Source organism: Tasmannia lanceolata, unplaced genomic scaffold, assembly GCF_043159265.1.
Source record: "Tasmannia lanceolata isolate RefF3 unplaced genomic scaffold, GAP_Taslan_0.1 ptg000005l, whole genome shotgun sequence".
NCBI classification, from domain to species: Eukaryota; Viridiplantae; Streptophyta; class Magnoliopsida; order Canellales; family Winteraceae; genus Tasmannia; species Tasmannia lanceolata.
This window is the reverse complement of record NW_027518682.1, coordinates 20,471,632-20,487,365: the sequence shown is the minus strand read 5'-3', so window position 1 is coordinate 20,487,365 and position 15,734 is coordinate 20,471,632. Positions and strand designations below refer to the sequence as shown.

Genomic DNA, 15,734 nt, shown 5'->3' with positions numbered 1-15,734 from the left:
ATGAGCTACTCTGGAATGACTCACCCAAAACCTTTCATCAATTTTAAAATTAAAGAATGGAGCCAGCATCACTCTCATGAGTGTTGATTATTTCCTTTTCAAGATTTTCCCAGAAACATAAATGAAGAAAATACTCTATTCTTCCCCCCTGCTCCATTTCCTCTTCCCTGAGATTGTTGGGATGGTTTCTCTCCTTAAATCCATCGTTAAAAAAAAAAAAAAAAAAAAACCCTTCCATCTTGTTCCAATCTATTTTAAGTTCCTTGGCCTTGCTCCTCATCTGTGGATCCTTTTCAAAATTTTCCCAGAAACATAAATGAAGAAAATACTCTATTCTTCCCCCCTGCTCCATTTCCTCTTCCCTGAAATTGTTGGGATGGTTTCTCTCCTTAAATCCATCATAAAAAAAAAGAAGCCTTTCATCTTGTTCCAATCTGTTTGAAATTCCTTGGCCTTGCTCCTCACCTGTGGAGAAATGACATTCTATTCCCATTGCAAGCTTAATTGGGACTCTTCTAAAACTCAATAAAGTTACAACAAATGCTTCAAAATTAATCTTTGCTCAGCTTCCAAAGGAGTTGATCTCAAATCCACCTTCCCATCGACTGTTCAAATCTCTACCTCATTTGGAATCCTGCACATTTAAATTTAATATGAGAACATTAGAGCTAATCTCCTCATACCTTCACTCCTCTCAATATCACTTCTGAGAATATGTAGAGAGATTTTTTAAAAATTTAATATGAGAACATTAGAGCTAATCTCCTCATACCTTCACTCCTCTCAATATCACTTTTTAGATTTGTGGACCTAACCCAGCCTACCCTTACCCTATTGAATCGAATCCCTCATCTCGCAACCCCACCATGGCTCCTAATGTAGAGGCTGGTTTTGTAGGAAACCAGAACATCAGCTACCCTCTCCCCCTCTCCGCAAAGACTCTTTTTCTTGACCCTCTCCCATCTTCCATCTGCCCCCACACCCCCTATACACATTCCTTCTCAACTCCCCTGCAATCATCTCAGTTAATGTAGATGCTATGATGCTTCCAGCTAATTTTCACTCTCCTTTGACTAATTCAAACCCCAGCCAATCTAAAAACACCACCGTAAAATTCAGTAAAAAATCAATTTCAGCCAAAATAAATTATTTCATTTTCCCATGTTCGCAAAAGAAAGCAACCATCAAGCTTAGCCTCTAAGGTCTTTGCCTTCAATCATCCTCTCATCCATATATGTTGATGGCCTTCATCATTTACTCGAATTATGGTTTTAAATTTCCACCAAAATCGACACAAAACGACCAAAAATTTTTCATCGCCATCCCCACCGAAACACATACCGAAATCGACATGCGTAATGAAACCAAAACCGACTATATCAATGTGTTACATAATTACATTTAATATGAATTTCATGTGATGTGTTGTATGTATTATGTACATATATTTATATAAATTACATGTAAAATGTGGGATGTACTGAATTATCGTTCGATGTTTAACCATTATGGATGGCTATCTTGCTCATGTGATGGTTTCTAAGTGTGTATTTGTGCTTATTCTAGCATTTTCTAAAGTTTCATCTTAAACTCTCATTTGCATATGTTCGTAAACGTTTTGTTGATTTTACTAGATTAGATTTCAACTGATATTTTCAACCGAAACTGAAACATGTCTGTGTTTCATGATGACTGAAACTAAAGCCGAAATTTAAAACTTTGACTGGAATATCCATTGTGCTGCTATGTCCTCTGCTAGACAGTGCCCAAAGAACATCATAAATTCACTCTGCTTAAACTCTGAGTCTGAGCACTCTGCCTCCATTTGGATATTCTTCACCAGCCATCAGGTTAGAACCTTACCCTGTTTGTTTTAGATTATGACAACCGATTGTGGAGTCCCCAACCGATTATTGCAGTTTCAACCAACCATTTGGAATCGGTTGGGGACTCCACAATTGGTTGTCATAATCTAAAACAAACAGGCCCTTAGTGTTTCTTTCTCATCTCAAGCGATTCATGGTCTGTTCTCTAACTCTTCCGGTGAAGTTCATTTTGATGTTACTGAATTTATGCTAACACCAAATATCATTTGATATGGCAAACCTAGAACGACCTGATTTCTTGCTCAGCCACTATTCTTCCATCTTCTGAATGACGAGCATAACAGTTTCAGAATTCAACGAAATGTTGATCAACATATGGATCCATGACATTGGTTTCTCTGGAAAAATATTCACTTGAGAGAATCAGCGGAAGAGAAACTCCTTCACTATGGCCAGGTTTGATAGAGCTCTTTTCATTGATCATAGGATTCTCTGGTTCAACAACTCTGCTGTCAATTATCTTTCCAAAATTGCCTCAGATCACTGTCCAATTAAGCTTAGTAGTTTAGATATGGTCCAAAATTATCCCATCCCTTTCAAATTCATCAACAATTGGTTGAATCACCCTTCTTTCTCAAGAATGGTGAAAGAAGCCTGGTCAGGTTTCTGGATAGGTTTCTTAACTCTATCCTCATTCTCCAATTTTGATCGAAAGTGACTCATTGCTGCGAAAAGCCATGACCAAGCACCACAGCATCTCCAAGAATACCAGGAGGTAATCTTCAGTAGAATCGAAGTTGTTCTTCAAGCTCATCAATGGAAGATCACCCACATCTTACTCGGGCTATTCTTAATTCAGATTCCATTAGCTGTTTTGCTGTATGGGTGCTCTCACTTGGGCTTTTTGTGATTGTTGTTGTATCTATTTCGCTCTTCTTCTTCATTCTTAAATACAATGCTTAATTAGCAAAAAGAATAAAAGAAATTAAAGTGTGCGTGAGAAAAGAGATGGTGAACTGACAAGAACAAGTGGTTTACCAATACCAACTCACTTTTGATAATTGGAATGTCGTGCAACTCATGGTTGGTAAGTTGTGCAATCTAATGCTGATGATAAATGTGCCCCCATCTCATGGTTAGCGTTTCATGACTTTACTTCCTTTAGTAGCCACTCCCTTGTTTATTTATATGATCAAGTCAGAGGATGCCGTTGAGCCTCTAGCTCGATTGGTTAGTACTTTGTTCTTTTCCGATTTTATTCATCAACCTTGAGGTCGGAGGTTCAGTACGAACTTACCTTCAAAAAATATAAGTGGAGGATCATTTCAGGGCATCCCGGAAGGACTAAATTGTAACTCTTTAAGGGTCCATTTGCATGTATGTTAAGTAGAAGTAGAAAGAAAAATGATGTCATTTTCCAAGTACAAATAAATTAAAAGTAAAAATCTAGTTTACTTCCACTTTCCTCTTGATTTGGGAGGAAACTCAAGAGGCTATTATTTGAAAAATTCCTTGTAGACAAGGAAAGTAGAATGAACATTAGAGGACAAGCAAACATCTCTAGGAAAGATAAAATGAAGTCATTTTATCCCCCCTCTGACGGATAAAATCCCCCCTTTATCAGTTAAGTTTTAAAGGCAAGGAAAAATGTTAAAGGGGGCGGTGAACCCTCAAGGAGTGAACCATTCTCACAGAAACCGTTAGGGGGGAGGATGGATGATAAAGGAGAAGCAGGGGTTAAAGAGCTGAAAATGCGCTGTTTGAGGCCTGGATAGATACTATTTCAATGGCAACCAAATGAACCCTTGAAGAATAGTGAGATGGTGGGCTTTTATTTGAACCGGTGAGGGGCAATACTGCCTCACTTTTGTAACTTACATATAATTTGTTACTTTTGCCATCTATTTCATGATTTGATATTCCAAATTCTTCCGACATAATTATATGTTATTACAGATTATTAGAAGATGCATAGAGGTCGTTGATAAAGAGAAACAGTAGATACTATAGAACTACTAGCTATGCCGAAGCTGCTTCCTGCAATTGCTTCACCTTTGTGATGTAATCATTCATTGCCTCTTCTTTAGTCTTCCCTGAATACATAGGAATCCAAATTCACTCGTTTTAGAAAAACAAACAAGGAGACAAAAAACAGCATTTTAACACAAGTGGCCTGGATCTCTACAAAAGAAAACTTTCAGTCTTACCTTCTACTGCTTTCCATGCATCCCATTTTGCTCTCTCCTTTGGGCTGAAAATTCCAGGTCGACCTGTCTCATCATTCAAATGGGTTTGTAAGAACAACAAAGCTTGAAATGAAATGGAATCACAGGTGGAGAAACACATACCAGTGTTCACAGCTCCGACGGTAGCTTGCTTGTAAAGCCCGTAGAGAATGAGCTTTTCTGCATCCTTCGTAGTTGGGGGCAATGACTTCGCCTTCTCTGCATATTCTTCGAACTCTTCCTGTACCATAATACACAAGAGAGAACACATCTATAACACTCTACAAGATGTGTCACATGAGAAGAAATCATGCTCAGACATCTACGTATACATTATATGTATATGTTGTGTGTATGGGCACGAGAGTACATTGTTAGTACCAAAGAACATATAGTTGGGGTAATAAAGACAGTAACTATAATGGCTATATGTGAGGATTAAATCAACAATCAATTAACAGTAGGATTAAATCGGGAATCGATTCACAATAAAAAAATATCTGGATTCGCCCTAAATTCTCTAGCATAATCATTCATTTTGGGGATTTTCTGGATTCTTCGTTTTTGTGGGTACTTGAATTGTCAGTTTTGCCCTTTTGGAAAGAAAAGGCATTATGGCATTTGCCCCCTTCACAGGAATTAAGAGGGGGCAAGGGATAATTTTCTTAATTTCAGAACAGGGTAAGATTTTTTTAAAGATTTTTTAGGGGGGCAAGGGATCATTCTTCTATATAAATTCATAATGGATTATAGTAAGATGATATTTATTCAAAAACAAATATATGGTAAGATGATGGATAGATAGATAAATGGAGGGGGAGAGAGAGAGAGAGAGACCTGCAAAGCCATATCTTGGAGAGATTGGAGAATCAGCTGCCAAACCTCTGTTGAGTGTATCTTCTTATGAAGGCGAGGGGAACGAGAAGGATTTTATATAGAAGAATGATGGTGGGCCCCAGCAGGTTGTATGGTCCGCCCAAGGGGGATAAGCCTCTTGTCTTGCCATTGAGCGGAATGGTGGCACGTTTCGATTTAGCCCGCTCGGCCGAATACTCCAACGAGGGCCTTTTTGTTCTAATTTTCTTTTGAAGGGATATGTCGCAGATATGTGACTGTAATGATCCAAGCCCTATCTACTTTCGGACCTATATTTACGTTGCCCAAAAATTCATGTCCATAGGATGATCCAAACCCTCCAATTAGGGGGTGCAAGTCGGGTCGGGCCCGATTTCAAACCCGACAAGGTTCTACCCGACCCACCCGACAAACCCTTTTTTTTCCAACCCTACCCCAGTTCAACCCGACCCTACCTGAGTTTTTAATCTTACAAAAATCAAATTTCATAAAAAAATATCAGGTTTCACTCGGGACGGGTTGCCCAAACCCTCCCCCTTATAACTTGATTTGACATGAAAAGTGGGCAACTTTATGTCAAATCATGTTATAAGGGGGTGTGTGCAGGTACTCCAGGAGGTGAAAATATCATCACCCTATTTATATCATCCAAGCAGAGTAGTGAATCCCAAGAACAGCTTATGTAAGCGTATCTATAGTTGTGTTTAAGTAAACATGTGACTTAATTTATGCATGCTTTTCAAACTAAAATTCAATGAATTTATGCATGCTTTTCAAACTAAAATTCAATGGAAGTATATATTTACAAGGAGATTGTTTCTGTTGAAGTATAAATGATTAAATAACACCAACTCTTACATCTTAAGCCCTGCTCGTTTCAGATTATGACAACCCATTGTCAGCCCTAAACCTATTATTGGACTCAAATTTAAATGTAATTTTGAGTCCAACAATAGGTTTTGGGGTTACAAACTTACAATGGGTTGTCATAACCTGAAATGAACAGGTCCTTAAGCTTTTGGAGTAATTGGTTATTTCACATCACACGCAGGTCCCGAGTTCAAGATATTAAAAATCCATGATACCACCGACACCCAAAATAAGGGTCACACGTGAGGGAGAGTGTTGAAGTATAAATGATTAAATAACACCAACTCTAACAGCTTAAGCTTTTGGAGTAATTCGTCACAGTTTCACCTTTGCCACGATGAAACCGAGTCACCTAGAAATAAGCATCTTACTTTTTTGTGAAGGGCTGGGATTGAAAAAACATCATTTTTAAGAGTTTAATCTCAGCCCCTCTTGTTTTCTTATGAGAACACGATGAACTCTCATTCTCCTTCCTATTTGGTTTAATGAAATCTTATTCTCCTTCCTATTTGTTTTTTTTGTTTTTACTTTTAAGCTTATATGAAGTTAATTTTGTTGAAACTCACTCAGTTATCTGAGTTGATTCACCCACAAGTCAAAGTCAAAACTTTAGCAAGATCTATTAGTGCAAGTTGAGGTTTCCAAAGGATTTGGTACGCAATTTTGCAGGAAACCATTTCGCGGCTCATATTTGCAGGGCAGGCTTACTTTTTAGCGGAATTTGTCTTATTGATTTAATTCATCTGAGGTTGATGTTCTCCTCTGCAAAAGTAACCCGGGAAATGGCTTTCCGCGAAATTACCTAGCAAACTTTTCCAAACAAGTTATGCCCTGTAAGAACGGCCACCTCAGATGAATAAAATGAATAAGACAAAATTGCTGCTAGGTGTGCGTTCTCTTCGGAAAAAGTGAGACGGGAAATGGCTTTTTGGCAAAATTGCCTAGCAATTCCCAAGAAATAATATACAATAAAAAACCCAATCATAAAACTGAGGAGATGCTTGTTTTGGCACCAGGCGTGACATTTGCCTCCACTTTTATTTATTTTTCCCAACGAATCCCCACCGTCTATCTGGCTCGGGAGTGGGGATTGACGGTTGAGATACGTTGAACCCAACAATGGGGAGAATGTACGGCTGTTTGAGGGTAACGCAGACTCAAACACGTTGCTATCACAAAGGCAGAATGAATGTTGTGTGAGGAGCAATCCACGTGAAGGGAGATTGGGAAAGGTGAACAGAAAAAGCACTCTCTCTGTGGGTGTGGGACCCTTAATGAAGAACCAATACCTTGACCTATATTTTTAAAAGAAAATGAAAGCATTCGAAGTGGGAATTTGGTTGGGAATAACTTTCTGCCAAACTCATGATAAAGTTTAATAGTCGGGTGTCAATGGGCCTAGAGTTATCTCCAAAATTCAATCCAATTAAACTTGATTTTGAAGCTAATTTTGATTTGATGGATCATTTATAGATACACTAGCTTAAAATACAGTGGGGCCACATTATTTGGGTGATCCAAACCATTCATTTTTAAGGCCCTCACATAGATCCATAGGATCATCCTAACCATTCGAACTGTGGAGGCAAAAAATGGACTAATTTGTGAAGGTTTAAAGACATCCATTTTACCTCCACAAATCGTAGGGTTGGGATGAACCTATGGATCTGATTTTTTGTAGACACCCTATCTATGTGAGGGCCTTTAAAATGGATGGCTTGGATCACCCAAACAATATGGGCCCCCACTGTATTTAAAGCTAGTGTGTAGAGAACTCTCTACACATATGTGTAGGAACCGTTTTCTCAAATTATAATGGTAATTTGATAATTGTAAACATTGCTCTGTATAAATTATAAGAGCGTTCCGATTTTTGTTTCAACAAGTGTGTAATAATTACTTGTTCACTAAAAAAATGACAAACATTGCAAAATTCTTAGGGATTTGGTAGTGACCATCGCAGAAGGCATTTCGTGGGCGGGTTGTTGCATGAGAGAGTAGCTACATAGTCTCACTTTTTGTCTTATTCATCTAGTTCATTCTATGTGGCTGCTCTCTCATGCAACAGCTGGCCCACGAAATGCCTTCTGCGATGCTCCCTAGCAAATCCCTAATTTTCTTAATGGTGGCAAATTAATTTATATTTTGTTGTTAGATCTTGACTTATCCGACATATAAGATTAGGAACCGGGGAATTCTTATATTAGAATCTAATCCAATTACAATCGGAGCAAATCATGACTCGGACATGGGTGAAGTTCAGGTGAATCCAACTCCGTGAAACCTCATTTTAGTAAATTGATACAATTGGCATATACATTGAAAGAAATAGAGAGAAATTCCCTCAAATGAGTGGACCGACCAATGTTTTGCATGGGTTCCTGTGGTTTCCACCAATGGCATAGAGCAAATCAATCACAGATCTTAAGAAAACAAAATATGTCCTTCAATTGGTTTAGAGTCTGATGAGATGAACACTTACCAATTGGATGATAAATGTTCAAGTCCCACATAGGAACATGCATAATTGAGACTCTTGATCTTGTAGAACATCATGAGGAAACCACGTTTTGGTCCTCAACTTAATGAACATCCCAATCATCCTTCAAAACTACCCGTTGCTTTCACGTGAAAATCGCAACAAACTCCCCCTCCTTGCAGAAGTAAATTGGGAACTACGAGAACTTTCCCTAGGGATTTTCTCCATCCTTGAGGGTACATTGGAGTTCATGACATCTTCTCGAGGAATTTTCTCCGTCCTCAAGAGTACACCGAGGTTACCACATCCCAACTAATACCACTTGTTAAAACTCGGGTAAAACCCACCCTTAAAACCTAGCCGTCCAGGAGAGCGTGTCCAAGTCCTTTTAAAGACCTTCTACATCCATTTCACTTTTGTGAAGAAGTAAAACCTACAAGACTATGTTTTTTCATATAAGGGCCGTGATAAATCGACCCACAAATATCTTAAATCGACCCCTATTTGTCTTTCTCTCTCCTCTGAGGTAGAGAGAGAAAGAGGAGAGCGATAGACACACAGCGGTCGATTTATCGCTCCCCTTCATATAAATATGCATTATTTCTATGCATATACTCGTACAAGAGTGGAAGAGATAATTGTCCCTCTCTTCCCCTTTCTCTCATTGGGTAAGTCATATATCCGTCCCATTTTCTTTCGTGGGTCCGCCCCTCTAGTGTATTTATGAGCACTATTTTTTACACTACAAGGGGATGGCCCTGGGAAGAACTACGGGCAAATGTCTACCCTTTTTTTAAATGGAGGATAATGCACGTCCGTCACATGTTTCCAACCCATGCCATTCGAATCTTAGACTCCGCCTTGTGGGCCCCACACCTAAATCGGAATAGAAAATCCCACTCGTTTTCTACCTAAATTAAATTATCCAATGCCCAACGAACACGTATCCTCTAATCTTCCCGTCTGCTTAAATGTCCTTTTTGTCACCTTTCACGAGATTCTCTTGTAGGGGCCACTACAGGCAAGGACTATGATACGTACCTACGCCGTAGCAACGTGGCTATCCGAAATTACCGAAATAACCTTTCTGTATAATGATCAAAACAACCCTATGCCATTTCCAAAATGACAGAAGCTTTTCTAAAACGATGTAAAGGGCCGATGGCACTGAAAGCACTAAAATAGTAAAATGCAAAAAGGGGAATGAAATGGAGGTGAGCAAATCTGATTTAATCACAAATAACTAGAGAAACAAATTGTTGTCCAAACAACATGAAATGAAAAGGAGAAAAATAAAGTTAGACCAACGACAACTAGAGTTTCAATCTCATCAGCTACAACCCCTGAGTTTCAATGTGTATAAGGTAGACCCCCTCAGTAGTTGACGGTCCGTCCATAGATCGAAACGGGTGTAAGATGATCATATGGAGCTGAATTTTTGGGCCCGCTGTGTTTTCCGTTGGTAGACTAGAGAAGGTTTTCTAGTCGACCGACTAGAGATAAAATCTTAACTAGCATTGATTGTGTTAAAGAGGGGGTCTACCTTATACACATTGAAAAGTCATGGGCTGTAGTGGATGAGTTTGGAACTGAAGGGTTGTCATTGAATGCGTTAGAAAATTGAGGGGGTGTAACTGTAATCTGTCGAGGTTAAGAACAACCAGTAGAATCTATAAACACATTGAGTAAGTCTACAAACAACCAGTAAAATCTGTCGAGGTTAAGAACATCCGATCAATGTAGTTTCCAGGCTATGAACATTTACTCAATGGCGGGTCCCCTGCACGCTATCCGCAGCAAGGTTGAGATCATTAGAAGTGACCCATCTCCATGTAAGCCCAAAAAATATTGTTAGTCTAATGCTACCCTAGTTGAGAATGAACTTAAATGAAAATCATCAATATCTTGCAAGGGCCCCATATTGGGTTTAAAATCTAACCGCGAAGTTAGGACTAGTGGTTTTGTTTATTTAACTAAAGCTTTCCACTTTTCCAACACTTTTTAATCGCTTAGGCACAAGGCATTGTGTCACTATCAGATGTGAAATTTGCTAGGGACTTTCACAGCATTTCACGGCCGGGTGTTGCATGTGAGGAATAAGACAAAATCGGCTGGAAAGTGAGCCAATGTGGCTGCTCTCATGGAACAGCCAGCCGTCAAATGCCTGTCTTCAAAAGTACCTAGCAAATCCCAGCTAGTAATTAGTTATTAGAAAGGAAAGTGATATATTAACCCCTTTTTCTACTTGTGAGAACCCTCTTTAGTGTATTTATAACTACTCTTTTACACTGTAGGAGGCTGTCCCAAGTAAAAGATAGCGGTATATCATTTCCCTAATCACTTTGGAGCTTCGTTCTGGAAAAAAAAGATGTAAAAATGATTAAGAAAAAACCTTTGTTAAGGCTCCGTTTAAAAATGGACGAAAAATTTGTTTTATGTTCATTTATACAACATAAAACAAATTTTACGTCCATTTTTACGTCGAAAGAAACGGAGCCTAGGGAAAAGTTTTCAAATCATTGCCATCATGACGCAAGTGGCTGCGGAAGCAATTGTCACGTTCTTCGGCTTGGATAGATCTTGCATTTTAGCCTCAATAAGAACTTGAAATGGCATAGGTCTGATCTTGCATTCAAGTGAAGTGACGCTGGAATCCACGAATCAGCCGGTGAAACTAGTAATCTTGCATGCTACAAGAAGTTGGATGGAAGAAAAGGAACAAAGTTCTCTCTCCTTCTCCCAAAAGGAATCTAAAAATCTAAGCAAATAAGAAAGCAAGGCTTTGTACAGGCAGCCCCTAATACAATAAAAAAATGGCCAAACAATATGAATGTACCCAAAATATCACTACTAAGCTAAAACAAATGAAAAAAAAAAAATGCTAGGCTAATGAGCTGCAAGGGCTGATGTAGAAAATGCCATAGGGATGCTCGGCTTGACCGCCGTACGCGACCAACTCTCACTAGACTTTCTTTGTCCCAACATTAGCCCGGCATTGAAAGGTACCTTGCTAGCCAGGGGAAACCGTGCGAACTAAAATATTCTCAATTTGGTTAATTGCAGGTATTAACCTAATAGAATACTGGTGTAAGCAGTCAACAGGGAGGAGACGAGCATTGGATTTACCAGGAACTTACCTCATAGAATAGTGGTAAGTAGTGTTTGGCTTTCAATATCCTAGAGTAATGGTATGGAGTACCATTTCCAATAGCGAGAGCTTCATTTCCAAGAAACCCCTAAAATCCACCTTCTTTGTGGTTTTTGGGTTGGATGTGGACCCGGGCCAGTGACACTTTCCAAGACTCATCGCTACGATCCACACTTCTTTCTTGTTTCTTGCGCAGGTACCACAAATCCGAATATTTTTTGTTTCTATTTGGCAAGCAGCAAATCCAACTAAACCCTCCTAAGTTGACGTGTGATCAGTGAAAAGACAAGTAATGCTTAAGGAGCAAGCATAAACTTTCTAGTGATTAATTTTTCCATTTCATTGTTTTCATTAATAAAAACACTGAAAATTTGGAGTGAATAAATTGGCAACAATGGTGTGTAATATTATTAGATTTCCACTTCTTCTTTCCTCCAAAGTAGTGGGTTTTTTCCTTGTAATTCACGAATTCATTTCTTCTTGCTTTATAAAAAAAATTAACCATATAACATCAAGATTTTTCCATACATGTTATAAAAATACACAAGTTCCTCAAATTCGTATTTATCCCTTTGGAGTACGTGAATAAATCGGCATGAAAATGCTCAGAAAATACTGAAATAGTTTGAGAAAAAATCAGAAAAAAACGTGCATGGTTTGTTTATTTACAGCGTATAATATCTAATACAAGTGTACTTATTTTTTTCAAAGTTTTTATATGGTGCCCGAGAGAGAGTAGTGCACGCATGAAATTCAGTGCAAGACCGCCTTTGATATTTGACGCCTACACACGGTCGTGCACCATATAATTTTCCTATTACTAAGGCTGGGCTTAGGTCACATAGATGCTGTGGCAAAATCCCATTTGTTTGGTTCCCTGTAGGGGTGTAAACGAGCCGAGCCGAGCCGAGCCGAGCTTTTTAGCTTGGCTCGTTAAGCTCAAAAGCTCTGCTCAGTCAGGCTTGGCTCGGGCTCGAACCAGGCTCGAGCTCGGCTCGGACCAGGCTCGAGCTCAGCTTGGCTTGGTCAAGCTCGGCCAGGCTCACAAGCCTTATCGAGCTCAAGTTATATTAAGTTTACACCCCTCATCTTCCCTGGACAGCCCTATCTAGTGTAATTTAACTACTTTTTTTACACTACGGGGGGTGGTCCAAGTAACAAATGGGGTTCCAAAAAAGAAGTGACATATATTTGCCTCCCCCTTTCACTCCCTGGACAACCCTTTTAGTGTGTGTGTGTGTGTGTATATATATATATATATATATATATATATATATATATATATATATATATATATTAAATTCTTAACGAGCCGAGCCGAGCCTGGCCTAGCTCGGGCTCGGCTCGGCTCGTTAAGGATTCGAGCCGAGCTTTTTCAGAGCCGAGCTCGAGCGAGCTTCCGAGCCCGAGCCAAAATTGACACCCTTAGTTCCCTAATTGGTGGTACTCTCGGTCTCCCTACCCTAGCATTACTCATGTTCAGTATGATGTCCTTTTTTGTTGGTTTTGAATCTCTCACAAGATTTATAAACAATTTATACTAGAGGAATTCTAGACTGAGGGGAGCCCTTGCAAAAAAGAGGTGAAAGGACTCTCCTATTGGCTGCACATCACCATCATGCAGCCAATGGGGGAGCCCTTTCACCTCTTTCCTGCAAGGACTCCCTTCTGTTTAGACTTCCTCTTTATTTTATATTATTATATGATGATTTTTCATAAAAATCCACAATTATTTCTGTAAAATTGGATTTAATTCATAAAATTCAGATTTAATTCAAAAAGTGAAGTACTAAAATGACCATATTACGCCCTAAATTAGGGGTAAAATTTTCAGTAAAACCTAAACTCCCACTGCCCGTGACAATAGACAAATGCTGACCGGGGTCTCTCTGCCTATCCAATAATTGGACGAAAGTCCAGCCAGCAAATGGTGGTCCATCGGCAGCTGAAAAATAGATCTAAACTCTGTTAGATTTTATATTCTTTTCTGCCCCGTCTATCCAATGGGTGCAACTTAGGCCAGGCTTAACCCGAACTTAATGGATTCAACAACCCGATCTGACTCAAAACAAGCCCTATAATCTAATTTTAGAGAAATGATATTCCCCCTTGCGAACAGTATCTGTGAGAATGGTTCAGTACTGATTGAGGATAAAGTCACCCCTTTAACTTTTTTCTTTGCCTTTAAAACTAAATGAATATCATTTCCCTAATTTTATCTTAATTTTTAAAGGGAAATGACATCAACATTACCGTTTTATAATTGCACTAACCCAGTTGCTTTTCCTTTTTGGAAACAGTAGTAACCTTTGACATCTTTTTAAATAATAAAGACAAGAAGAGTTAGTGCAATTATAAAATATGGTTGTGCTGATCATTTACCTTTTTAAAATCCTAGTAATGTGTTTTCTTTTTGTATTATTCTAGTTTTGCACCTGGTCAACTTGAGTCAACCCGACCCAATACGGAAAGGCGGGCTAAGCAGGCTGGTTAGGGTTGAGAGATTTAGAGGTGAGTTGGGCTAGGGTTGACCCTCCTCTACCCGAGGCTCGGGTTGGGTCAGGTTAGGGTTTAAGGAATGCAACCTTGGGTTTGGCTAGAGTTAGCCTCAACCTGACCCAACCTGGCTCGAGTTGGACCAATAGTTCATCAAAGTGCAACCACCTGTGAAAGTTTTAGAGGAATTGAAATTTAATGAACATTCAATTTCCAAAAGAAAGCCCGTTTTGAAAGTGTTTTCCTAATCTTGATCGTAGATATTTCATTAATTGAATGACTGGAATTAATTCAACTGCAGCGATACATATGGTGTGGCACATCCGATAGGGTGAAATGTCATTTTGATGGCCCACATTGATAGCCATGGCAGTGTTTGGTAAAGATGATGTACACTGAACTTTGGTGTATATGAGACCGACTTGGCAGAAAGTCAGTGTCAAGATCAATGTAAATTGTTAATGGTCAATTTTTTGGGTCCCACAAGGACATGCATTTGCAATCAAGACCTATTAAACTCGAACGATTCTCATCGGTTTGATAAAAGTTTTAAAAGAGATTTAACAGAACCGATCCTTATCAAGAAGCTAAGAGGTGAGAATGTGAGATTGATCTAAGTGGGCCAGAATTGTGGGGCCCTAAAAATTGGAATAGGATGCTTCATGTTGTCTTCATCTCCTGATGGGAGGGTTAGATTTGGCATTTCGGGGAAAGGGTAGTTTCGAAAATTACAAGAGGATGAGGGTATTAATGTCATTCAACAAATCGAATATCTTCCTAGTGATGTCCGTAGGTTTCTCTTCAAAGGGTAAACTTTTATGTTGGATAGGCTGTCCACGACCGGCCAAAAGTTGGGCCCACATCAAGGGAAACAAAAGCTGCATTTCTTTTGGAGGGGTCCGGAATGTTGAGGTTCGGATCCGAGCCTAAAGATCTGCCGAACCTGAATCACACGCGTCAACACTTTATTGGACTTTATCAAGTTAATGGAAGATCTAGGAATTTACTTATGTTTGCCCCGAAAGCGAAGATCCGGGCCCGGACACCCGATCGCGCAGAGGGTTAATTACGGAGATATTTAAATAAATGAAAACGATGCGATGACATTTCAAACTTATCTTGTCTTTTACAGAGATTTTTTCACTCCCCCCTACATTAGGCATGCGCCCCCCTTATTACCTGATTTGACGTGAACAGTATGCAACTTTAACGCTTTTTAACGTCACATCAAGTTGCAAAGGGGGCGCATGCCTACTGCAGAGGGGAGTGAAAATATCATTATTATTAAAAGAGCTGATATCACAGCCCCCATGTTTTATAAGTGGCACTAACTTATAATTTATTTTATCATTTTTTTTGGGGAGTGATATTCCTCCCCCCCCCCCGGGGGGGTTTTCGAGAGGTTAACGGCAACGTTTATTTTATCATTTTTACAGAGCTGTCAAAGGTTATTAAACTTCCCAAAAAGCATTGACAACCCAATTTAAAAAATAAGAGACAAGATAAGTTTGTGCAATTATTAAACCATGGTTGTGGTGATATCATTTCCCTTCTGAAAATACCCCTATCCCTTATCGTTACCCCCGTGCGCATAAAACAAAAAAAGTTGAGTGCGTATCTCAACTCCCAGATGGGGGCTATTTCGTCATTTTAAACAAATCAGGGAGAATTTTTAATATTGCTACTGCTACTTCCCTCGTAGGATTATTAAACCAAAAAAGCTAAATAATAAGGGCAATGATAAATTCGCACCCCCTGTAGGATAATTCACACCCAATTACTATGAATTGACATTGAAAAGCGTTAAAGTCTGCAACGTTAAAAATCCTTGGGGA

The 15,734-nt window shown here is 39.2% G+C and overlaps 1 protein-coding gene across 2 annotated transcripts in view; it reads right to left on the bottom strand.

The window, feature by feature from the left end:
• Positions 1 to 5,044, bottom strand: part of LOC143876829 (acyl-CoA-binding domain-containing protein 1-like) — a 32,858-nt gene extending 27,814 nt beyond the window's left edge. The window contains exons 1-4 of one of the 2 annotated variants that reach the window (XM_077378522.1): positions 4,889 to 5,044; positions 4,175 to 4,292; positions 4,034 to 4,096; positions 3,814 to 3,919 (exon numbers count right to left, since the gene is read on the bottom strand). In XM_077378522.1, the coding sequence (XP_077234637.1) occupies positions 3,846 to 3,919; positions 4,034 to 4,096; positions 4,175 to 4,292; positions 4,889 to 4,900 (267 nt within the window). In that variant the 5' untranslated portion in view covers positions 4,901 to 5,044 and the 3' untranslated portion in view covers positions 3,814 to 3,845. Of the gene's footprint in view, positions 1 to 3,637; positions 3,920 to 4,033; positions 4,097 to 4,174; positions 4,293 to 4,888 lie in introns of those variants that run through there. The other variant, XM_077378521.1, reaches the window with a different exon arrangement.
• Positions 5,045 to 15,734: the final 10,690 nt, after the last annotated feature.